This window comes from Syngnathus floridae, chromosome 9 (genome assembly GCF_059516105.1).
Source record: "Syngnathus floridae isolate MCC-2025c chromosome 9, RoL_Sflo_1.0, whole genome shotgun sequence".
Lineage (NCBI taxonomy): Eukaryota > Metazoa > Chordata > Actinopteri > Syngnathiformes > Syngnathidae > Syngnathus > Syngnathus floridae.
The window spans coordinates 3,967,622-3,993,529 of record NC_142421.1 but is presented as its reverse complement, the minus strand read 5'-3'; the positions used below and the strand labels follow the sequence as shown (position 1 = coordinate 3,993,529).

Below are 25,908 nucleotides of genomic sequence, written 5' to 3'. Positions count from 1 at the left end.
CGTATTATTGTGCCACTCGGATCCCATTTGCATTTCTGCCCCGTCACGGACAGATGGCACCAGAGGTCGAGCTGCTTCGAGGACCTCACTCGCACTCGGCGGCAACACAATAAATCTAGCGGAAGGCCTCGCTTGATACGCACACGCGGACGCAAACAAAGCGTACCTGCTTGTTTTTGGAGCTCTGCTCAAGGAGATGTAATGCAGGCGTGTGCGTTTGAGGCGGCAATGTTGAGAATGGAGGTGGGCACTTGTACGGTGGCAACTGCTTGGATTTCTTTGGCTCATATTTTCAGTGACATAAAAAAATCGACACTATTAGGGACTTTTTGCAACTGATGTCAATTCCGATATTTGGCTGGATAAGAGTCCGACAAACGATTAATCAGCTGTTTTAAAAAATTAAAAAATAAAAAACTTCACATCACATGTTCCGCCTTACACTTTGTCCTTTAATTATTTAATTACAACAGAGAAAGGAATTTGCAAAAATTGGACAAATTCGTTTTTGGTTACGGTCAAATTTTGGTCGTGACGTTTGTACTTTTAGAATAAAGTATAGTTTTTTTTTTTACTTGAGGCAAATAAATAATAATAAATTAAAATAATTAAAAAAATAATTAATTGAAACTACTGTACTCGAATGCAGCACATATAATAATATAAATAATAATAAAGTATAGTTGTTTTTTTTACTTGAGGCAAATAAATAATAATAATAATAAATTCAAAAATTAAAAAAATAATTAATTGAAACTACTGTACTCGAATGCAGCACATATAATAATATAAATAATAATAATACATTAAAACTACTGTCCTGGAATGCAGCACATATAGTACATGATGCAATGAAGGGTTGCTTATTTGGAGCCCGCCACTCAAAGCAGCCCTCATGGATCTTTTTTTTTTTGCTCTGATTTGACATTATATAGCAGGGGGATTGGGGGCGCGGGGGGCATTGGGATTAGGATTAGCAGCTGTTTCCCCTCAAACGGCGGCAACGATACGCTGGCGCTGATGGCAAATTAATAGATGAATAGAACATGCACCAGTCGTCTCAGATAATGTGCTCAAGCTCCCGCTTTCAGAAATAGCGAGGAAGGTGTCCTTTTCGTGAACCCGCCACGGTGTGCGTGTGTGACAGGAGATCTCCACACACACACACACACTCAGTTGAGAAGTAGCAGAGTGGCAATGGGAGGCATATTGTGGCCGTGAGAACGGTTTAAAACATGATGACTTTAATCTGGCCAGTACAAAGCCAGCTCCAGATTACGCCCACTGCCTCTCAAGCGCAGATCCGGTTTAGATGACCCCCGCTTGCTAACATGAGAATACATTTGTGCAAAAAATATTTTTTCAAATTTTTCTTAAATGTCAATAATGTTTTTCGGAACACAAGCATTTTATAAAATCAAAGTCATTGTTTCAAATAAGGTCAAATTTGTGATTTACGGCCACCCAGTTTGTAATTAAACACCCTGAACAGTTATTAATTAAACACGAGAAGTACTTCACTACACAATAAATGCTTCTTTGGTGCAGTAGGATTCCATTTTGGAAGCGTGTAGTTATTCATTTTGACGGCGGGGGACCTGGCTAACAACTGGCATCATTGTCTTGTGAAAGAAAAAATGATGTAAACAAGCTTCCTCTTGCTAAGCATTGATGAAGCCACAGTACCCACCCACAAAAAGCCAAGACCTCCGCCAAGGAATGAATATGGAATCAATCTGCAAAATGCCCAAAAGTGACAACGTCGCATTTCAAACTCGCTTTGGCCAAATGTCAACATGTCAATTATCTGCTCTCACGCCAGTCATGTGATAAATAACTGCCAGCTGGTGGAAGGGGGGGCGGGGTCACAGGGGTCGCGTTTGTGGTGGGGGCAAGGCGTAGGGCACGGGTATCAGTTAGCGCCGTCGGGATTAGGGAGTGTCGTCGTCATCATGGGACTGATTCACATTAGCCTCCCGATGACACGAGATGAAGGAGGAGGAAGGGGGGGGGGGATTACCCACGCTCCCTCACTTCTGGATGGGAGTCAGGTAGACAACAAAGCCTGCCAAAAGGATAGAAGGGAGGATATAAAAAGTCTTCACACCCCTGTCAAAGCATCATGTATTGGAGCTATATATTAAAAAAAAAAGTCTGAAAAATATATTAAATATTAAGATATTCAGAATGATGTGATTGCAATATCTAGATATTTTGGCATTATTTACATTATCCATAAAATGTAAAGTAATATTTCCTATATGCAAACACATTTATTATACATCTTTCAGACTTGGTTTATAAAATCTGAAAAAAATATTAATATTCATGCACGATTATATGCTAAATAACAAAACATGGTGCGAACGTCCCGAATATGTGCAACGTCAGTGCGCTTGGAAACTAAACTGTGCTGTATTGTGCACACTGTGCTTGCTACATGTGGGCCATCTGTCCTCTCGTATGTGTGTGTGTGTGTACGTACTTAGATCTATGTACAAGGACATATGGGATAGTACAGAACTGTATGTATTACAAAGCCTGCAGGAAAAGGACTTTCCATTGCTTTAGGTTCCAACTACTCAAAGCCAAGCTAAACATAATGCAAGTTCCTCTTGCGGAGTGAGTGTGTGTGCGCGTGGGTGTGTGTGTGTTATAATAATGCTGTGCTCTTTTGCTTCCGGCTATGCTGCAGAGTGTCCTGCACAATAGATGCTATACATGCACCACATTGATCATACATTACATGTATGAGTGTGTGTGTCGAGGAAGAGGAGGGGTCAAGGGCATTGACAGCAAAAAGTATTTCCATGTGTTTCCTACACTAACACATAAACATTGACGAGAAGATACACACACACTAGCACACACACAGTGAGTCATAAGGTGCATGAGGTTTTTTGACAATCAACTCAAAATACTTAACGTTTATCCATCGACAAACTCAGCTTGTACAACCGCAATAATGTAAAACGCCATAGTCGAGCTAATGGAAATTAGCATTGATGTACTGCTAACTTGAAAAAATCCAAACACACGTTCAAGCAGAGCGTATAACATAACACCAAAATGTTGAATCATATTTAAAAGTAGTCTGATAGTTTAACGCCAAAGTGCATTAGCTTAATGCTAACATATAATGTAAAACACCAAAGTCAGGCTAAAGGAAATTAGCATACATTCTCAGCATTCATATAATGAGCATGAATATACGTTAGGACTTTTTGCTTTGCATGCTTATTATTGACTCCTCCCTTTCCCTCCTCCTCCGCAGACCACCGTGAAGAAGAGGAGGAGGAATGCATGTACACACACACACACACACACACACATATGCCATATGTGTGAGCACCAGTGTGGGCACAGTGCACTGATCCAATATTACGCCTGTGGTCCTCGCTGTCTTTATGGGGAGACGGTGGGAGGCTGGCTAGGACTTTGTACATTCTCAAGCATATTTATTATGTGTGTGCGTGTGTGTGTGGGTGGGTGTGTACTTTCCACAGACCCCCTTTGCTACACGGAGGGCCAGCGTGAGTGTGTGTGTGTGCGCGGTGCTCCATGTGTGTTTAAGCTTTTTTGTTTAATTTCTACTTCCTGTTTTATTCTCGGCCTAATCCAAACGCAACACAGCTGCGCGTGGAGAGAACACGAGGGATGGGGAGATGAAGGCAGAGGGGAGAGGACGGGGGGGGTTGCCGGGTCCTGGTGAGTGCGGCCGTGCTACCAACAGATGGAAGGGAAATGGGGTTACCAGCTTGGATTTATCTTCTTTGTAGGCCAGACTACAACAGACACCGCCCACCCCCTCATTTTGGTCATAATACGACATGTAAATCTGCATATTTGGTGGTCACCCCCCCCCCGCCTTTACCCACAAGACTCTCGAGTCCAACAGAACCATTTTTACCATCACCCCCACTTAGTCGTAACATCAATTGTGACACTGAGAATTTACAGCCCGCAAAAGTGAATAAAGTTTGGGTGGTCTAGGAGGCTTTCCTGACATTTTATGGCTTTCTAGTTTTGTGCTGACACAGATTGACAATTTGATCGCAATATTGCAGACCTAAGTTTTAGAAAGGTGGAAACTGTGTAATCCAACCTCAATGTGACCCAAATAAAAGGCCTCACTCAGCATGTAGTGACACGACCCCCTTTTTTTTTTTTTTTTTTTTACCAATTGGGCCCACCCCCACCCACCACCCAACCCGTGGCAATCTGCCAGATTATGTAAAACAGGGTTTCCCCAAACTTTCAGAAGCCAATCCTTGGACCATAATCTTCTAAAATATATATTTAAATAAGTGTTCTTCGTAGAATCGTCACCATGACAACCCCAACTAGCATCAATGCTAAATCAAGAGTTGTGTAAGAAATTTTCATCTCATTTACGACAAAGAAATCATTTAAAAAAATAAAATTGTACCTGAGCCTGCGGTTTCTCTGCAGTCCGGCCGGGTCCACTGCGGCACTTTCATTTTTCCACTCTAAATGTAACAAGCTTTGATGTCACCATCAAGCGCATTGAGGGAACATCTTAATAAAGCAGAAGGGGGATTATGTGGATGTATATGTTCATATAATCAGACATTCATAGGTTATTATCAGGAGACTGTCGAGGAGGAGGAGGAGGGCAGCTTTAGTCGGGGTCTCGCCACTCTCTACTATCACAAGAGACATGCCCGCTAATCCTGTTACTCTTTCGTTGGGGAGAGAGACTCCAAAGTGGAGCAGGCCTCTTCCTCCTCTTTTCTCATTTCATGTGGACCACAGAACGCATCGACTCAACATCCTTGATCTCCGGCTTAAGGGCAATGTGCTAGTTCGCTCGTTGTCCTCACCAGGAGGTCAAGTTTGGTATGCTAGTTGGAAAAGGAAGAAGTAAAATGGTGCCACTGCATGCAAATGATTTTGCTATTCATTTTTATGTATGCTGTAAAAATATCTATAAAAATATATATAAATATATAATATTTCCATGATCTGCTGCGGTGTTTTAATTCACGTTTGTATTTGAAATTTAACAAATAAAATTTCCGTTTCCTCCCCACCCACTGTTTTTTGCGTTGACCTTTAAACGCAGGAAGCCACAACTACCTGCTATGGTGTTCTTTTTAAAGATGGAGTTCATACAACTAATATAAAATATTAAAACAACACTAAGCAAATTATTTTATGTAACAATAAATTCAATTTGTGATTTCCTCGTCAAGGTTTAAACATTTAAAGTTTCTTTAGACTGTTTATATTAATACATACCCTTACAAGAATCCATACACAGCAACTTTTAAGCCAAGAATTCATATTTCAAAAATCGAATATCCCAAGCACGCATCTCCCCCTGCTGTTTTTTATGTATTATATTTTTATTATCTTAGGATAAAAAAAACATTAACAATTACATGGGATGCCTTGTTCTGCATAATTTAAACGTATACACAGTGGGAACAGGAATGGCAATGCTTTTAGACATCATCACAGCCTCTTCGACCCCCCCCAGGCCCAGCCCACCCCTCGAACCCACCCTTGCCCGCCCCCCCCCCCCAAACCCACGGCCCGCATGCAGTTTGCACTGCACAAAGGCCAAAAAAAGTCACGTGAGACAGCCTGCAAAGAGCACAAGAAGCATTCACAGTAAAGGAGGAGAAGGAGGAGGAGGAGTAAAAGATGAGGAGGAAGAGGAGGAGGAGGAGGAAGGGTAAAGCAAAGTGACTGCAGCACTGGCCTTGGTTTTTGGACAGGAGAAGGAGCAGCAATGTCCCAAGTAGATCGTCCTTGACTTCAACTCCCGTCTCTCCTGATTGTGGTACTCTCTTTCTTTCCATTGTCTTTGACACACACGCACGCACACACACAAATCCTTTATATATGAATGTATATATATGTATATACATATACGTATGTATATAGATATAAACACATTTGTTTTTTTTGTTTTTTTTTATAGCTACAGCACCTTTTCCCCATTGGGCAACAGTGTCAATACCTTGCGCGTGGTAGATGTCCACGCAAAAAGGGGGGAGGGGGAATAAAAAGAAAAAAAAAAACAATATATTGGTCAGGATAATTCATCTTTTTTTCCCCCTAAAATTGGCATTTGACATGATGATATCCTATTGCCATCTGGGTTGGGGGTGTGGGGGGGGGGGTTAAGGGACAAAAAGGTTCTTCTTTTAAGTTTATATTCAAGTTTACTCCTTTTTTTTTCTCTGTTGTATAATTTCTTCTCTTGCTGTTTGTTGTTTTTAAATTTTCTTATTTAAAAAGAGTTCACACTTTTGTGATTTGCGTGTGCTGCTCTTCGTCAAAAGGTTCGTTTTCCGGATCAGAGTCAGTGGTGTCAGAGTATCGATAATGGTCTGGCTCATTGTCGCTGACGTCCGGCGTGACGGATGTCGAAGTGCTCGCCTCGGAATTCGAAGGCTCCTCTGCGGTTTTAGTGAAATACAACTTCACCTGAGATGGGGTAGGAAAAAAAAAACAGACATCAGTAACTGGGAGGTGTTCAAATTTTCCCGTGACAGATTACCTTGAAGTTTGGCGAGAAGTAGCGGTTGGCTTTGTCCTTATTGGCCTTGTCCAGGTCATTTTTGGTCAGCGTCAGGATGAGGTAGTCCCTGTCGCTGCCGTCCCTGCTGCCGCCGCCGCCGCTTCCGTCCCTGCACTCGGCGTTGCTCGGCGGCTGAAGCTGTTGTTGGACCTGGCTGCCGCTCCCGCCGCCCTGCTGACTATCAGCGTTGTTCACCGCGCCATTCTCCAACTTCTCCACACCTTCCTCCGGCCCGGGGATGAAGAAGGTGTTGACCCAGAAGTGAAACATTTTGTCCTGGAATAGAAAAGAAGCAGGTTCAAGCAAAGATGATATTTCGCTGTATATAAAAAATGGAGCAATACAATTTCTGATTGACGCTTTACATATTAACCATTTTTCGATCAAATTAACTAGGTTGTGTAATTTTACACCTAATATGCGGGCAGGCGCTTCCCACCTCATTGTATACAAGCAGTTAAAAAGTCAATTTTCCATAAAATGTCTCCTTTACGTCCATGTTTGAATAATAGCATCTATAAAACAAGACCGTTACGACTTGACGGGGGGTAAAAAAAAGAATTATTTGAGGGAGCTGTTTATTTGCCTTCAAGAAAAAAATACCAGCACCAATATATGCACTGACCTTCTTCATCATCTTGTTCTGTTTGTGGAAGAACTCCACCTTGATGTCGCCGCACACGGGCAGGGGCTGCGGGAACTCAAAGAACATGTGCTTGTCCTCGCGCCGGGTGTGGGTGGGGTTGGATGTGTGGATCTTCACTTTGAGCTGGTACACGACGAACTGGGGATCTGCAAGAGGCGGCGGCGAGGACGCCACACATACGAGGCGTGATGGTGAGCGAGGAGGCTTTTAGCGGCCAAAGACGAGCGAGGGCGCCAATGTGTTATTACGTGAGTGGATGCATGCAAATGCACCGACATTAAAAATAAAGACAAGAGCAACATGCTACACATGAGAAGACCCAAAACCAGAGATGCAGGACCCTATTCTGATAGCTTGGTGCTTTTCCTGCCAGGCAAATACATCTGCTACCTAAAGATTGGTCCTGCCTGCGGATGCTGGATCTCTGGGGCCTGGCAAAAGAAAATGAATGGAATACAAAAAAATAAAATGGATGAAAGGCTCATTTACCCCAATGCCAATTCCCTTTCTTGAAGCCCTGAGGGGTCGGCTCGCTCCTGTTTTTAACGGTACTGTCTCCTTAAGAGAGGGGAAAAAAGGGAGACGGTGGTCACAATCGGCGCCCGACTGCAAAGGGGGGGGGGGGGGGGGTTCTCGAGGGAGAGCACAGCAGGCACAAACACAAGAAGAAGTGGACACAAATATTTACAGATATATTTACAAGGGGGGGTGGGAGTTCGCTCTGGACCAAAACATTTAAGGCAGGGGTGGGAAACTTGTAGCCCGTGGGCCATATACGGCCCATGGGAGCACAAAAATAAAACTTCAAAAGGAACAGTTCCAAAACATTGACGGAAAAATGATATCGCTATAATTTGTATGACACTTTTGATGTGTTGACTTTGATTCTGGGCTCATCACTCAGAATAGGTCCATCTTTTTTTTTTTTTAAAGCAAGAAAAAGGAGGATTAGGAATCAAAAGCCACAATCCATCCAGTTAAGAAAAAGGAAGCCACAGACATCTTTTACAGATGAGTTTTTGGACCACAGCGTTTACATACAAGACAGAATTGTGTGAGTTGGACATGTACGACGAGTTAACACAAAAGGGTTATTGTTTGCTATGCCACCATAAACAGAGCAGACATGGAAATGCAGACAGTTCAGCCCAAAACAGGTCACTGCAATGTCACAATTGTGTTAAATATAATCATTAAAACAATAAATGGAATTCAACGTCTGTCTGGCCATTTAAAGACATGATAACGAATTAACAGTAAAGGCAGGTCTGCCATTCGGAAGCCCCACGAGGTAGCCGAGCGCTAATAATATCTAAAAAGCTTCATTAGCTAAAGGTCAAGTCGACCTTGAAGTGGAGGGCCTCATCAATAAGAAGCCAGGATGTGGCGCTCCAATTTGCTTCCAAAAAGGACGATGAGCGTCCAGCGATACTAAAAACGCAGCGTGGGTGGGACGATACGCGCGCGGCCGATTTGCGGCTCGGAAAGGTTGAAACGCGAGCATATGTGCGCGGGTGACTCACTGCAGGTGCCCCCGCTGAACATGGGCAGCGTCTCGAAGACCATTTTGTGGAAGAGCAGTGCCACCGGCTTGTACTCCAGCTGGTTCTTCAGTAGGTAGCTGTAGTAGTAGACATAGCGGCGCTGGCTGGGGATGGTCACTCCCTGGCAAAAAAGCACCACGGGTTCAGAGAGGACAAACGAGGCGGGCAATTATAGATATATATATCGTCCTGCTGTAAAATTGAGAAAAGAAAGTCTTAGGATAAAGCCAAATATACATACTGGGGGAGCGGCAGGTTATGTGTGCGTGTGCTCGCTGTGTTTTGCCGCTCTCTCGCTTTGGCAACAAGCGAATGACTATTATCAAATTGACATCAGTCACAATGTTACCAATGTTTTATTTTTATTTTTTTTGCTGCGCAGAGATTGTGTTGCCGAGCCTCTCCCCCTCAAACACAAACCAGCTAAGTGTAGCACAATTCTCCCACACTCGCATTCCCAAGGCTGAGAGTAACTGCATTTTTTTTTTATTTTACTGAAGGTAAATTGTGACTTTGTAAAACAATTTGAGTGTATGACAGTCTTTGCAGAAAGACGCCTTTAATTTTCCATGTCCAGCATTCTTGACCTCAACCTACAAGCCTCGGGCCAAACCGATTAAACAAATTAATTGGATGACATTAGCTCTTTTTTTAAAGTGGTCATTTTATTAACAATTTTTTCCTGCCGCCGAAAGCAGATTTGGAAAGAAAAAAAAAAATCAGCCCCTGGGACTCCTCACCTTCTTGTCCCTTGTCCTGACTTCACCGTAAAAGTCGAGCGCCTCCTGGGCCTCCTGGAACTTGCCGCGGTGGAGGAGATAGGCGCAGATCATCACGCCGGTGCGGCCCTTGCCGGCCTTACAGTGGATGGCCGCCACGTGATTGTCGTCCTCGCTGAGCCACTGGTCCAAGTCTTCGCAGAAGGGCTTGATCAGCTCCAGCTGAGGGGGGTTGTGGTCTTCGAAGGGGTACTGTGCAACTGGAAGAGGCAAGACACACATTGTGGTGTTTTGATTTTTTTTTTACAAGCCCTTGAGTCACAGTGTGGAACAATTTTTGGTCAATTTTTCCATGCACAGATGCAAAGTTTTGGCAACGGTCGAGCGAGCGGCGTACCTCTGCAGTTAAATTTGGCAGCGTCGTAGTGTCTTTCTGCGCAGCTGAAATGTGAACATCCAGTCAGAAATCGGGAACGAGTGGAGGAGATCAACGGTGAGGGATACTTACAGGTTGTAGATTTTGTAATGGTTTTTATGCTTTGAATCCAAAAACCTGTTGACGGCAGAGGAACAAAGTTAGGAAACGAGCAAAGAGTTGTCGGCGGGAACGCGGCCACTCACCGTACTACGTCGTCGATATTGTTCCTGTACACGCCTTCGAGTCGCTCTGCTGGAAAGCCCATGGCGATGATGTTTGGGTAGATATCTGCTCAGGGGTCAAGGAACAGTAGCCTTTTTTTTTTTGAACGGCCGGCGATGTAACACAATGAATTATTTGTTGGGCTATTTAACGAGACACGGCCGTCGCTAGAAATGAGCAAGTACGCGAGCCGGGCAGCGGACCGTGACAAAGTTTCGAGGGCGGCGTCAATAGCGCCGTGTCATTACGGTGGCGGCGACATGAGAGCGCAGGAACGCCGCTGATCCGCATGTGTGTATTGGCGTGTTGTGACAGATGGCCTTGACGGTGAGGAGGAAGGACATGAAGAACTGCGCTCCTGCCCGAGCCTGGACCACATGTGGGCGCACGAGAGGAGAGGCTCCATGACCTGTGTGTATTTTTAGAGCGTAAACGTTATATCAGCAAGGCCTGCAACACGAGAGTCTCTCGGTGGAGTTTAGTTCGCACGCGTCTGGGACCGCTTTTGCTAGGTTCACCGGGTCCCCTGAGGGAAATATTGCACAGTTAAGGTATGGTGGAGATGATCCGCTTAGTTCTTCGAGTTCACACTAAGAACAAGAGTGAAGGAAATAAAAGGTGGATTTGAGGGTGCTTTCACAACAAGAGTTGATTTTTTTCCTGTTTCGAATTGGTTGATTGGCTTCCACACTGTCCTGTTTGCATTTGTCTAAACAGAATTTAAAAAAAAAAAAACCAGTTCAGGTTCAGATGAAATGATCGATTGAATATTGATGCCGAGATCATGACGTTTGTTACGGTTTCTCAGAGCCGCTCTAGTGGGATTTTTTTTAGGCAAGACCATCTTTGACCAAAAAAAAAAAAAAACTAGAGAAAATAGCTCATTGGTGGCAGAGGTGAAAGAATCTCCTGAGTTAGATGGAAACAACCAGTCTTAATAAACGAGCATCTCTAAACAGCAAAAGCCTGAAGGGACCGACTTCCAATAAATATTTATCAATCATCAACACCATCATCCATCCATCCATTTTCATATCCATAAAAACCTTCGAACCATCTTGCGTTAGTGAGGCGTACCTAATGGAACGGCCAGTAAACGGAAGAAAGGGGCACTGCACCGCCTTGTGCGCAGCTCGACTGCCTTTTTTTCCGAATGGCATGATGTCATCCAACGGGGCTGCAGCACAGGAGGGGCGGGGGGGGGAGGCTGAGGTGGGGGGGTAGCGGGAAGCGTCAGGGCCAATTATACAGTGACACACATACGCTCTTAAAAGAGGAGCGCATCAGTGTCAGGTTGCCGTGAAGACAGAATAATGGAGTTGGCGCGAGTGAGCGCCGCCGCCGCCGCCTACCTGAAAGTGAAGTCTGCTCGCCGCTGCAAAGCAGAGGGATTTCACACTTTTAACCAGTGACTAAAGGGCAACCTTTTCTCACACTTCCTGAGTCCAAAATAGGGGAAGCTCAGTGTTTCTAATTGGATACGTCTCGTTTTGATGTTGAGCAGCTTTTGATTTTCTCCCCGTATCGCTGTTGAGCCGTGTTAGTGAATGTCAAGACCTTTACTGAGAAAAGTAAAGCTGGAAACACACACACTTTCATCTTTGCAAATTGTGCGTGCAAACACAACCGGTTGGAGCGGAACTGCGAGACACTTTGAAGAAAAAAAAAAAAAAAAAGGACAAGCGCCATCAAGAAGTGTTAAGATGAGGGGAAAAATAGAATTAGTAGCTTTAGTTTAAAATAGAATTTTGTTTCTGGGATATAAGCTGGAGTCAGTTGCCAACGGAATTGAGTTTGCAGTCTAGGCAGTTAGCTGCTAGCGTTAGCCAACAGCTGGCTAGACGCTAACCGGTTGGCTACCGTGATTTGTTTTATATTCCTTTGAATGTTAAAACCCATTTTTAGACTCAAGAGTGCCGGGAAAGCTTACACATCAGATCCCTGGGCCAGAACCGGAAATTAGGGAGGCAGAAAAAAAAAAAGACGAATTTTTCCAGGTGGTCATTTTTCCGCCATTTCAACGACAGGAGGGAATGAATTTACCAGCCTGTAAAAGTTAAATAAGTGGTACTTGCAACAATGCATTTCAAAAAGATGGTGAGAGGTTGATTGTATTTTTGGTTGATTTTTTTTTTTTATATATATTTAGGTGAAAACTGCTCACTGTCAATAAGCTACCCTGGCTTCTGTTTTCCCTCAACGGTAGCCCGCCCACCTACCCGCCTACGTGCGTGCATACGGCGGCAATAATCCCAGCCGTGCATCAAAGCATTTATTAGAAGTCAAACACAGCGTTTCATAGCCTTCTCTAACCCTTGGACTAACTGACAAAGTGATCCCAGTCTGACTATTTCAAGGTTGTATTTTTTTTTTTTTTTTTAAAGCGCCACAACTCCCATGAGAGCCTCAGCCCTGGGCATGGTGGACTGGTAGAGGGGTAGGGGGGGGTGGATTCTGCAGCTGGGAGGAAATGCATATGCAAGACCCCCTGACGGAAGCTCCAAGTAGGAGGGAATTTTTTTTTTTTAGGAACGCCTTCTTTTTAAAGCCAGCCCTCGACTGGGTTCTAAGCATACGCCAAAATACAACTGAGCAAGGGAGAGAGAGAGAGAGGGGGGGGGTGTTGGTGGTGGGGGGGGGACAGGAAAGAGGGAGAGGAAAGGGGGCAAGCGGGGAGGGAGAATTAGAGTGGGAGTAGTCAAGAAAAAGAGCAAAGAGGGCCGATACGAGATCACTGCTTAACTCCACTTTAACGGTGTATTACATAACTTGCATATTGTTTCAGACGCAGCGCCAAAAAAAAGTGATAACAGGGCCCGTATTGTAAAAAACTAAAATGGAGACCTCCCCCTGCACATTAGGAGGGACATGCCCCCCCCCCCGTCCTTCCCTTCACCACAAGCTCTTTGCAGGCAATAATCATGGAGTCATGACACATTTCATCAGATAACATCTGACTGAAGTCTGCAAGGTACACAGTTCCGCAACAAAAACCACAGCCGACACATTAGATCGACAAAAGTTGTTCTTACAACCATGTGTGCACACCACTGAAGGCTTTATAAGAAAAAAAAGAAAAAAAAAGAAATCGGTATGAGCAATTAGAGCCCCCCCCCTCCCCAAAAGCCATTTGTTAATCGGTTACGGACGGGACAATTTTCTGAACTCCTGCTTTAATATCATTGCTTTCCGATATTGTCCAAAGCCGGTGTCTAGTTGAACTTTCCCAGACAGCAAACGAGTGCAGCCCAGTAATCCAATCCGAATGCCAAGAGACACTATTCATCAACAATCAGATATATCAATTAAATCGATTGACACGCCAATATCTCGTCCAGGCAACCTTCAAAAAGCACCCATTATTTTTTTTTCACATGCTATATGTGTGCTGTGGTCCATAAGGCACAAAGTCCATTATCATGGGGAAAAAAATTAAAATGTCAACATAACACAAAAAAAATATCTCACTAACGGCCGTACTCTTCTAATTGCAATTGAAATTTGATTTACTTAGTGTGCTAAACGAAAGAGTTAAAACTGACTAGCTTCAGGGAGTCAAAGTTCTGACTTATTAGGGATTTTAAGAAATAAATACAAATATTAATAGATGGCCAAAAGAAACCAATGTTGGAAAAATACTTTCAAGACAATTCTGAGGTTACATTGAAGGATTAATGACTTTTTGCAATTATGCAACCACAATACACATCTAGTGGATATCGCCAACCAAAAATGATCGTAGATGCTTTTTGGCAATTTTGGTCAAATGTAAACAATAACTGTCATATGTGACAAAGAAATAACGGCAATGATAGAATTTTCAACACCACCAAGGTCTTTGAATGACAGATATAAGGACCAAGGGTCACTGGAGTGGCCAGAATAACCAAAGCTGTAAAAGCTTGTGGAGGGAATATATATATATATATATATATATATTTTTTAAGAATGCAAAAATACGATCCTCTCAACACATGTATGTACAAATAACCATAACTCTAGTATACCTTTAGACTAGTCACACACGAATGTGGAGCTTGGGTGCCCAAATTGGTGTCAGTCTAGAATCTTGCAATAGTTTTAAAGTTTCATGTTGCCTTAAATAAAAAGTGTTACCAGAATTAAAATAGCAATGAAAAAAACGGTGTCCTCATGATTTTCAAATAAGCTATCATCATACGGCCTTAACATAAATCTATGAAAATGATTTGACTATTGGTTAAAAAAAAATCGATTACCACTCCATTTTATCAAGGCTATTAGAGATCACATGCAAGTATAAACCAGATGTGCTTATTTTACAGGAGCCTCCAAAATGTTGGACGTAACACCAGCCGGTTACCTTGCATTTTGTTACACGCACGATGTCTAGTAGGAAAATTTTCAGCTGCGATACGACAGTGACATGAGTGCACGCCGCTTTGACAGATCCACCATCTTTCAAACACGCTTGATGACAGCCCGAGCTAGCCCCCCCCCCCCCCCCTTACCCCTGTTAGCCCCGCGCTAGCTCCCTCTCACATTTCTCATTGTAAGATGAATAATCATCATCAATGCGGCGTTATGAATGAGTAAAATAACCCAGTGCAGGAAAGGATACATGTTAAATCCAGGTCGAAGCCGTCCTCCTGGTATCTCCTTTTGTTCCGGCTGACAATTTCTTTAATAATGGCAGTCATTGCAGCGGCTGACAGGAGTCTATTATGGGGAAATGATGAAAGCAGACTTTTTGGTGGTTCGGTGGTACACGGCGGGTCCACTCGATAGGGGAGGGGAGGGGGGTCCTCCTCGGGGCTAGCCAGCCGAGCTCGTTGGGATTAGACAGGCTTCCTCTGGAACATAAAGACGGGCCTTGCTCGGCTTCTCCTCGGCGAAGGCCCGACTTTTCCAATCCCGCGGTCGCTCTTCCAAATACTCCCCAGTGAAATACATGCAGCTGTCCACAAAATAAGCCCCGGGTTCGGTCCGAAGCCAGAAGAAAAGTCACTGGTAACCCCGGGAGGAAAGGGGGGGTAGAGGGGAGGGGGGGAGTCCGTATCCAGTCACTCGGACGGGGGGGAGGTTGGAGCTAGGCTAGCTCGCTACGATCCAAAAAAGACCTCCTTAGCGATTCAACATTGTCACCGAACGCTCGTCGAGAACATCGCGGGGAAGGGAAAAAAGTGACAGGCTCCACCTCAGATGTATACAGACTATACAAAAATCAGCAATATGCACAGATTGCGTTGACAGCTCCGTCCCGGGGAATCATCTTTCTTTTTTACTCGCTCCAGCTGAACTCAGGCTCCCATCATGGCCTCCACCGAGGAAAAAAGAAGGTAGAGCAGGCTGGGCTTTTAGTACACGTATCCTGCCGCCTTCGCCGTGTAGTCCCTCGGTTCAATTCATTCGGACTATTACAAGATTATTTGACCAGAGCTAAATTTTATAAATAATGATATAGTCTTAATTGTGATATAGAACAATATTTGAAAAGAAAGGAGGAATACAGTCTGTTATTATTTGATCGTGGCGGAAGGATACGAGAGGTACGCGCACGACGGCTCCCTTCTGTCAAAGTGATCACGTGTGACTATAATTAGGGAAGTTTCTCACATAAAATGTCACTTTTTTTCGCGCTTTTTCCCCCTGCTCACAACTGAGTCGCTTTATATATTAAAATAAGGGAAAATATTTATTTTAATGACGAGGTAATATTTCATTCTCACTTTAAATGACAGTCAATTGTTTCTGATTGAATTATATTTTATGAGAAACAATCACCTGACATCGGTGGACGCAGCGGAGTTATGGCAAGCCGATTCACCATTAAAACGATACATTTCCATTTTTAATACCAACAACGTCTTTCATTCGTATTTACACTTTGAACAGTTTGAAATGTGTCTATGACGTCAAAACGACAGAGCTGCAACGTCACTTCGACTTTGGAACAATGACGTCACTTTTTCCCCATTCATGTGAATCCAGTTTCAGATACCTATATTTCATTTCGTCCTCAACTCTCAACCATAATCAGCCAGGATTGACATTAAATCAGTGCACCAAATTTGTTATTAGAACTTTATTATGTTAATATTAATATACTGTATTTGATGAATGTTGGCTTTGCAGTAAACCAGAGATCCAGCCTATGAAACTGAAGATCCTGAAACCGCCTCTATAAGCATAATTTTTTAAAAATATTCTTTTCTCCATGTTGCTGCATCATTTGCGTTCACATATATCATAAAGAGTTGTAATATACAGATGTGCGGAATTTATATTTCTGAGAGTTTCAAAGACTTTCACGAGGGGTTCAAATTTCGCATCGTCAAACTAAAGAAGCTTTTCATCATGTTCAATCAGAAACGCATGTAGAATCCATGATGACTATGTGGTCCGATGCACAATCACATCTGGACACAGCCTGCATTTGAAACAAAGCAACACAATACACACACATTTTTTTTTTTTTAAATAACTGTCATTATGGCTTATTTAAGAGTCACAGTGATCATCAACGTTCATGTGAATGTGGATTGAATTAGGTTACACTCCAGAATTCCACACCCAGGAAGTGTGCGCCACATTCTGAGAGATTTACTTCAACAGCTGTCCTTGTCGTTCCTTTGTAACACGACATGTCGGCCGCGCCGTAGTTGGGAGATTTTATTAAGTCCCAGGCAGTGCAGCTCAGCAGATTTGAAAATTGGGTTACCTGGAACATCACAGATTAAATGATGTGATCCCATGTAAGGCTAATTAAAAATCTGCTTCTTGCAGGAGAAGATGGTTGTTCTCATCAGAAGGCTCAATCCGCTTTGAGCCCGGCACGGAGCTTAATGACTGGCTGAATTAACCGTTAGGCAAACAAATGAATCCAAACACCTCCTAAGTATCTTTAACCTATTAGGATGGCTGAGGAAGCATCATCGGTGTAGAACCGAGATGTCCAAACTTTTTACACTGAAGAAAATCCTTTAGTCATAAAAATTGCGGCTAAATGTATCACCAGTCACACTTTATTTCAATAAAAGTATATTATTTGCAGGATGACAACATTTTCTTAACCTTTTAAGTACATTTCTTAATTTCCGTAATCGCAACGTAAACTGGACAATTTAACAGCCTTTGGAATTGTGCCCGTATCAGTTTGAGCCAACAGAGGGCGCCATTGCGTTTCTATTTTTTTTTATATTTCAATCAAACTCAGACATTGAAATGTTATAAAACACAATAGACTGCAAAATGATTGATATTAACAAATAGGTTTATTTATTACTGCATTTTACATTCACATCGCCTTCCATCTCTTAATGCTAGCGTTTGAATGCCCACTTTTACAGCAATGCAAGACATTCCTCCTACTCAATAAGACCTTATTGGTAAACAATAAGTATTTTTGAATCAACATACCTATTGAAATGTAAATTACAGTCAGTGATAATGACGTAACAGCTAGTTTACTGACACATATCCCGTGGTAAAAATCATAATTTTAGCCAATTTCTTCATGAGAATGTTTGAGCTTCTCTTGGCTGCATGTATGTGTGAAAAGTTATAAGTGGAGGCGTGGAAAAAGCACTTGCGAGCTTTATTGTACTGAGAGAGGAGACATTAGCGTTTGTGTAATATAAACTTGAGGCACTTTAGGTAATGATGGCATTTCATTCACTGAATAAAAATAAACACGAGTCTTAAAATATATTAAAATATGGAATGATTAAGTTTCCCCATGTATCCTTCAGATACTATATGAAATATCAATTTTCAAAGTTAAAAATAGATTAGATTCTTGTGTTACTTATGGATAAAAAAAAAAATCATAGCATCACTTGCCATTTTATTTGGTAGACTACATAATCTTCTGTGAGTACTAAGACAGTTCCAAATATTTTATCTTAAAAGTCGGGCTCAAACATAATAAAATTGGCAAGGGAGTGCAACTGCATAATGGAATGATAAATCGGACAAGCTTAAAAGGAATGTGCTCCACTTACTTAAAAAGTACTTTGATTCGGCCCATGTGAGTTACAGTACCTCTTTACTTCTTAAATTGGTCCTAAAACTTCAGCACACCATCTGAGAATAACCTTGTCATTGTCTTGCAGTAGTAAGACAGCTTGGTGCTGGCTCACTGGTCCTTTTGCAGCGAGGTGTAGTAGTCCACCAACACCTTCCAGGCCTTGGGGGCCATGAAGCCGTCCGGTGGGTTCTCGCCACTGCGTGCAAGGTTTCTCATCTTGGTTCCGGAGATGAACTCAAAGTCGGCGTGACTAACAGGAAGAGAAACACGCAGAGTGAGAGGGAGGGCAAGGTCAGGTTACGGCCAGATTGGAGGGGGAGATATGACGGCTATAAGTAGGAGTACATCTGCAAAAATAACACGTGGGACATAAGCAAAGTCGATCCATACACGGGTCGGGTGTCCGCTGCCCGGCTAAGAAAAACAATGGCTGAAATTGAGGACACACGTACAATTCGGTCCACAGGAAAAAAAAAAAAAACATGAGCTGGATTTAACGGGATATAAAAGTATAGACAACATAGCCACGGGGTTGCCCATACAGAGAGCACAATTAAAAAAATAAAACTGAAGCAGTTCATAATCAAAATTAATCTAATTACATAATAAACTTAAACAAAATCCACTCACCAGAAATACTGATTGTATTAGCTCGCTATAGGTGTTCTTTGCTAGTTGTCGTTAGCTGTAGCAAGTTTTGCTCTGACCAACCAATCAGAGGATTCGACATTTATTGGCTCACCGCTCTGGGTCGAAAAAGTCCATGGCCTTCTTGGACTTGTTGTAGGCAGCCACCCTGAAGGGGATGATCTCCACCGAGGTGAGGCCCGGCGCCATGGTGAGCACCTTGCCGCCGTGCGTGGGTTCGTAAAGGTCCTTCCGGGTGACCGGGTGGGGCATGCCCGCGGGGTCCCGACCGACGATGAAGAAGTTGGCTCCTGCGATCATGCGGGCCCTGCAGTGCCACTGCACCTGATGGAGATGTTGATATTCACTGAGCAATATGGCCTCGCAATGTGAAGTTGCTGTTTTGAAAAAGCTATCAAGGCATCGCCAGCTTACCTCTGTGGGTCCGGCGTACATCATGGGCGAGGGGAAGATGGCCACGACGGTGCTGGCCGGGTCCAGGATGCCCTCCTCCAAGACGGCGGCGTGCTGCTTCATGCGCCAGGGCAGGGGCACGTCGTCGTCTTTGGTCCAGCCGCCGAGCGGGTGCAGGAGCAGGACGGGGTTTTTGTAGCCCCGCTCCAGGAGACGCCGCTTGGTGTCCTGCATCAGCAGAGCATGGCCGTTGTGCACCGGGTTGCGCAGCTGAAATGCAAATACCGCATCTGGAGGAAGACAAACACCACACGGGTTAGTTAATTTGAATCTCAAATAAATGATCAAACATCTTACAAAGTGACAACATAAAATATGTTTTGACCTGCTTTCATGTCTTTGAACTTCTGCTTGAGCTCCCGCGGAGTAAGGCGATACTGGTCCAGTCCGTCGTTCCATTTGATGGGCTCGAGTAGCTCCAGGTCGCCGCCGACGAGCCAGTCGCCGCCCTCCATAACCATCTGCACGCAAGTTGGAGATGTCAAGATCATCACACCGTGTATGTATGTTGAGTAAATGTCAACTACGTCACCTTGATGTAAGGATGTTGTGGACACGTGGTTCCCCACTGCCGGGCGCAGCGTTCCTCCTTGCGGTGCTCGTAGAACTCCGGGTTCCGCAAAATGGCCACCCGGGAGCCGCCGTACTCCAGCGCGATCGCCGCACAGCCGTCCAGCTCCTGCTTGGTGTCGGTGGTGACTGGCAGGACGATGGGGACGGACATGTTGATGGCACCACCTGATATGGAAGCGGACAAAGGTGAGAATCAGTCCGAGTAGAGCGGACAAGTGTAAGATGCTCACCGTCCAAGAGGCTGCCAAAGTGCAAGACCTGAAGGAACTCTCGCTCTCTCATGAAGCCCTTCAGAGGACTGGCCCAGCCCTCGGCCAAAACCTGCACCCACTGCAAGTCCAACTGTCAAACGAGAAATTAGATCATCAATTATACGGAATTACACGATTGCGTCCAGTGCGGCGTGTTAAATAAGGGCAATATTCGGGCAGTTGAGAGACAGGTTACCTTGGTGATGCTTATGATGGGTAGCGTGCTTGCATCAGCCACAGCGAGATTGAGTCGGTTCTCCGGAACAAAGAGTTCGTTGACCTCTTCCATGATCTCACTTGGCACGATGTTCTACACGAAAAGAAATGTTTGAGCACCTTAGTGAGATATTGAATGGCATTTTGTGGCTTCTTTTCAAAACACACCATTTAGAGAGCTCTCCTTGGAGCAGAATTGGTTGCCGTGGCTACGTAAAACAAAATTCCACACATGACCAGCAGGTGTCGCACTAAACATTTAACGTCACATCTAACAAGTTCACCAACTTGCAAACTATCAATTCATCTGTATTACAATAAACAATATCAGATTTATATTAGCCTGCATTCAAACTACATTGAGATGTTGATATGAAATTAATGAGCAAGTAACGTGTTAAAATTCACAAATAACGACGAGCAACATAGAAAGGCAACTTTTCTTTTTCATAAGCTAACTTTCAGAATCTTCACACTGATTCATTCTCATGTGAGCGCATGATTTATGGTCTTACTGTGCAATTATAGAGTTCAACACAAAACCACATCAGATATGTGGCAACGTCTTCTTGGAAGTCGTTCTGTGACGCACGCCGGCTGATGATGTCTCTCGGGTTTATTTAGCAATGCACCATACGTCATGGGTGGATTACGGTCAAATGCAGGATATTTGCACACTCAATTTTACAGGACACAAATTCAACCTTGAGCATATTTGTCAAAGTCCTCCTGTTCCATTATGAGTCAAGCGGGTTAAAAAAGATGTCTCCTAGTAAGTGCCGACTTGTCACACTCACCTGCTCGCGGAGCATCTCCAGCACTTGTTGGAGGCACTCGTTCACTGAGAGCTCTTCAGTTTTCAGCAACAACTCCGGCTCCTCGGGGCGCTCGTACTCCGAGTCGATCCCTGTGAAGCCTGCCGATAAAAAGAAAATTGGGAAACAACTGTTGTCACGCTCCATTATTTGTGTTGAATAATCCTCAAGAACAGGATGGGAACATTAAAAACTTCAAAAGTGAACCTTTAATCTCGCCGGCTCGAGCCTTCTTGTAGAGGCCTTTGACATCTCTGCGCTCACACACCTCCAAGGGTGCGTGGATGAACACCTCGAAAAACGGTAGCCCGGCGCTCGCGTGGATTTTCCTGGCCTCGTTACGATCCTGTGGTAACAGACATTTTTTTCAAAGGTAAAAAACTTAGGAAAAAATAAAAGTGCTTTGGATATCAGTCAACAAACAATAAATGGAAAAAAATATTATTATTTATTGTATTATAAATTATTGTTGTCATTTTGTGGAATGTTTTGTAAACTAATGTGCTTAATATCTTTTTACTTTTTAAAAAATGAATTGCGGTTATTGTTATGAAATTTGTTCAAAGACATTCAAATTCAATTTGAGCAGTTGAGGAATACAAAATTACGCTGTGGATTACTTAGGGAAATAAAAAAAAAGATCATTTGCAAAATAAATCGTAAGGTGGTGTACTTAAGGAGTGGCGTTTATTTAGTCAAGTAGGCCACAACACAAGAAAAGATATTTGTGGAAATGGTATCGGATGTCACCAATTATTAGGAACATTTATCTAGCAAGCAGCAGACTAACTTCATTTGGACAAACGCATTTTTAAAATAACATTAAATAATTTTTTTTTTTTTTTTCTAACCGGACTGGGCAAATAAATACTTGAGTTTATTTTATTCAAGATGATTTCACACAAAGAGAAACATTTTCTGACCTTGGTAAAGGGGGAGATGAAACTGGTGATGCAAACGAGCCCGGCATCTGCAAACAGTCGGGCCACCTCGGCGACGCGACGGATGTTTTCTTCACGGTCCACGGCGGTGAAGCCCAAATTCTTGTTCAGGCCGTGACGAATGTTGTCGCCGTCCAACGAGTAGCAAGGGATGGCATTGGAAACCAGGAATTCCTCCAAGGCGAAACTGATGGTAGTTTTTCCTGCCCCAGACAAACCTGGTAGGAGGACCAAAGCATGTCAAATTCTCCTAGGAGAACTGCAAAGAAGGTTCTCGAGCGTTCCCTTATCAATGCACCATTCATTGAAATTATTGTGGCTGCCTCTAGAGAAACATTTCAATCTTAAGACTTATTTCTACACTTTTCCATTTCCTTGAATCACAACTAGTAGACAAGTCATCGTCTGAATTTTTAGCCACTTCCCTTTTTCCTCCCCGCTTGCTTCTCTGTCACACAAGGAAAATTAAATTCAAGTGAGACGTTGACTGTAACTCACAACTGATGTAGGTAGGTCAAATAAAAATTAGGAAATTCAGACATATTTTACGATTATTGAGGGACTGTGAAATGGATAGCGCCCTCTAGAGCTGACATTATGCTTTTGCTAAATTATTGAAAGTGCTACTCAAACACAAGCTATCATTTGTCACCAACAAGCATGTATTTTTTACAAAAATAAATATATATATATATGATTTACCAGTGAGCCAGATGGTACACCCTCTGAAGCCTCCCCTGGAACCTACAACCTGTCCCCTCTTGCTTCGACTGACATGGTGGGCCTGGTAGATCACGTTGGTGGACCTGTTGAGGTCCTGTAAGAGAAGATGTGAAAACACAACAGAGTTGTTTTCACCTTGTTTGAGATAGAATCGCGTCGTTTGACTTAGGCATCTCACGTATCTGGATAATTTGATAACATCTAACCTTGGGTTTGAAACGCTCAGTTACGCCCTGAAATGACATTGACAAACGGGTGGGCGACACCTACGATGACTATGCAAACTATAACGTCCTGCTTCATCCTCTTTACGTTGTCATAATTGTGTTGACATAACAGGTGGATTTGCATCGATTAGTGTTTGGCATTGTCCCCTTTAGGTGTCTTTGGTTTGTCCAGGGTACACAGTGAATATAAACCGTTAAAAAACAATGGCGGAGAGCAGATCTCGTTAAATAAAACGATGTCCGTGTAGCTTGACTTCATAACATGGGTGGGGAGCCTTTTTTATTTTCTTACGCCGCCAAAGCACATTTGTGAAATGAAACATGAGACAACAATTGTAAAAATGTTCAGCATTTGTGGAGTTGGAATGTTTCGGGGACATTTTTAAAAAATTGTTAAAAGTCATTTTGATTTAATATCAGGCATTCCCTAATGTTTGGCCCTGGAGTAGGTTGCCTTTGGCTGTTGCGTCATTTCTTTTTTTTTGTTTTTGTTTTTTGAAGTGAAGCGTTGCGACTCGAACAAGTCATTCCCACGACATGTTGCAAATAGTTTGTTCCTCTCCAATACTTAAAAAAAGAAATCCCGCAAATTTAAACCGTTTCACTTTTCCAATCTAGAATATCCTGTCAAAAGTGCATACATTGCTTTTTTGCCTTCTCCCTGCTCTTGCGCAACATCATTATATTCTAACCCTTTTCCAGCGGCTTTGAAAACACAAAATTTTTTTCCCTCCCGAGTTGAGATGACAGAGTGGGTCAAAGTAGCGGGATCGAGGTCCTGAGTCCCTCCATGGACCAGGATTTTTTATGAAAGGGGCTGTATTGACTTGGTGTGTGGAGGTGGTGAGAGTGAGAGGCATGGAAGGAATGGAGGTGGTGGTGGTGGTGGAGGGTGGACCGACTGACTGTACAATGTGTCCAGTGTGCTGCCTCCAAGGCCAGCAGAGATGATGTGGCAGCAATCGGGTCCACATGTGGCCTTCTTGTATCCACCTCTCTAGATCCTGTACACGCGCACTACTGTATTAAATCCTCGACTGTGGTCTTCTTTGTAAAAGCGCTCGGCAGAATGTCCGCACTTCTTGATCCTTCAAAGCGGGATTTCATTTTCGTGTCCAGTCACACAAGTGAAGTCTTGCTTGTGGTGTCTCACAAAATAAACAATTTTTTTTGTTCAACAGTGACAAGGAGTACTCACAGCCAATGTTTGGGGAAAAAAATAGCTCCGAATGTTAGTTCCGGGTAGTTAATATGAATAGTGTATTTATGACTTTTCTGCTGTGTCAGCATAAGTTAATGACTGGTTATTATTAGCCAGCAACTCGGACGACCTGTATACTTTGAAGAATGCATTATGCCACAGTTGAGTGAAAAGCAAATTTCAGTTATTTTCTTTTTCCCTAAAATAAAATCAAATAATGAAACTTATCCTTTGTTTATTTGGGGAATAAAAAAAAACGGGAATAGACTATATTGATGTAATAAAAAGGCTTGTATAGTTAGGGTTAATAATTCTTTTAGATTTTTGTTATTTTTCATTTTAGAAAAATGTTTGACTTGTCAAACTAGACCGACTTGGGTTTCAGTCACTCTCCTTGTACTGAACCATGTAAATATTGTTTTCCATTTTAATTCACCACTGGTGATATCTCCCACCGTGTTCTCCGAAAATGTCATGAGCAGCATCTGATGCACGAGCGTGGCCAACAGTGGCCTCTTTCTCACCCCACCTTATGAATAGGGCATATTGACATGAATTCATCACAACAACAACAAGGAGCCCATTCAGAGTTCTCAACATTACACCTGATCGTACAGAGGATGACAGTGTTCAATAAAATATGAACCGAGATCTAAGAAAGTCTAGTTTGAGATCAGGTACACTTGTAATAGCTGATGAGATTCGATAACTTTTAATGAATAAGATGCTTATTATAGGGGTTGTGTTTTGTCACCAACTCAATAAATCACCAACTAGGACCACAATAAAATGCAATACATCTTAAATGGAGTCAATATGATCAAAAGCAGACAGATTTTGCATTGGATTTCGTTCGCTTGTGGTGTACCTAATGAAGTGTCCAGCCGGTGTATGTCTCAGAATACAAACTTTGAACAAGTTATACCGTTTAAAAATTAAATCGATGTGTTTTGACAAATATCTTCGGAGAATTGCATGACAACTTGCGGGTGATTCGTTCTGGGACTTACCGTACGAAGCTTCTTCACTCCGGACATTTCAGACGAGGGCGACGTCGCCGATGGGTTGCTGGACACCGGGCTCGCTGCGCTTGGCTCACGGGGCCTGGAATGATGCTGCAAGTCGGTCGTCGTTAACTTTTTTTAGGGGGGTCTCCGGTCACCAAAGGCGACGAGGGGGGGCTTTAAAAAGGGCCTCCAAGACACGTAGCATTCCGCTGGCTGGCCCAGCCTCCAGCTTGCCTTCCTCCTCCCTCCTCCACGCATAATTTCGCCCAAGTTAGTGAGCCAATGCCGGAGTGGAACGACACGACTGGGCCGGCGGAACCCCCTCAAACCCGGCAACATCATAGCAATACGGTGTCCACAATAAAGTTGGGGTACACGTCACTTAATTTACGCCTCTTTCACAACAGAAGATGTAACATTTCGTTACGGGACTAATTTTGACTCTCTCCCGGCAGAGTATTTTAAAAAGAACAATTTTATGTTGTCGACCACCGCGGGCTATAACATATACCCTCCAGCTAGCTCGACTATTAGCATCACGACTAGCTAACGATGGACTCTCGTGCGTTAAAATACAAAAATGTATCTACTTCAAGTTAAAAACGTCGACGTGGTCGGAAAACATTAGCTAACGTCACGGAGGACATGAAACCCCCATAAAAACAAGCATTTAATAGAGTCGACATGTCGGTGCTGTCATCCCCTCATGACACTTGCGTTTTCACCCGATGACGTCATGAACC

At 43.3% G+C, this 25,908-nt stretch overlaps 2 protein-coding genes across 3 annotated transcripts; both read right to left on the bottom strand.

Moving 5' to 3' along the window:
• Nucleotides 1-5,348: 5,348 nt before the first annotated feature.
• Nucleotides 5,349-15,825, bottom strand: LOC148392997 (phosphatidylinositol 3,4,5-trisphosphate 3-phosphatase and dual-specificity protein phosphatase PTEN). 2 transcript variants are annotated; one of them, XM_088385111.1, is made up of 10 exons: nucleotides 14,703-15,818; nucleotides 10,084-10,168; nucleotides 9,971-10,015; nucleotides 9,860-9,903; nucleotides 9,484-9,722; nucleotides 8,723-8,864; nucleotides 7,689-7,757; nucleotides 7,179-7,345; nucleotides 6,533-6,829; nucleotides 5,349-6,459 (listed from the first exon to the last, which is right to left on the bottom strand). In XM_088385111.1, the coding sequence occupies exons 1-10, from the start codon at nucleotides 14,779-14,781 to the stop codon at nucleotides 6,274-6,276; spliced, it is 1,353 nt and encodes a 450-aa protein (XP_088241237.1). In that variant the 5' UTR covers nucleotides 14,782-15,818; the 3' UTR covers nucleotides 5,349-6,273. The 2 variants fall into 2 exon arrangements, with proteins under 2 accessions (XP_088241237.1, XP_088241238.1); XM_088385112.1 differs by lacking the exon at nucleotides 7,689-7,757 and having other exon boundaries at nucleotides 14,703-15,825.
• Nucleotides 15,826-17,336: 1,511 nt separating this feature from the next.
• On the bottom strand, nucleotides 17,337-25,823 carry LOC148392996 (bifunctional 3'-phosphoadenosine 5'-phosphosulfate synthase 2-like). Its single transcript, XM_088384625.1, has 12 exons — nucleotides 25,169-25,823; nucleotides 22,710-22,824; nucleotides 21,990-22,225; nucleotides 21,274-21,412; nucleotides 21,049-21,167; nucleotides 20,232-20,345; nucleotides 20,015-20,126; nucleotides 19,744-19,949; nucleotides 19,537-19,672; nucleotides 19,173-19,441; nucleotides 18,853-19,082; nucleotides 17,337-18,360 (listed from the first exon to the last, which is right to left on the bottom strand). Exons 1-12 carry the CDS (start codon nucleotides 25,193-25,195, stop codon nucleotides 18,219-18,221), a joined length of 1,845 nt encoding a protein of 614 aa, XP_088240751.1. The 5' UTR covers nucleotides 25,196-25,823; the 3' UTR covers nucleotides 17,337-18,218.
• Between the last annotated feature and the right edge of the window lie 85 nt (nucleotides 25,824-25,908).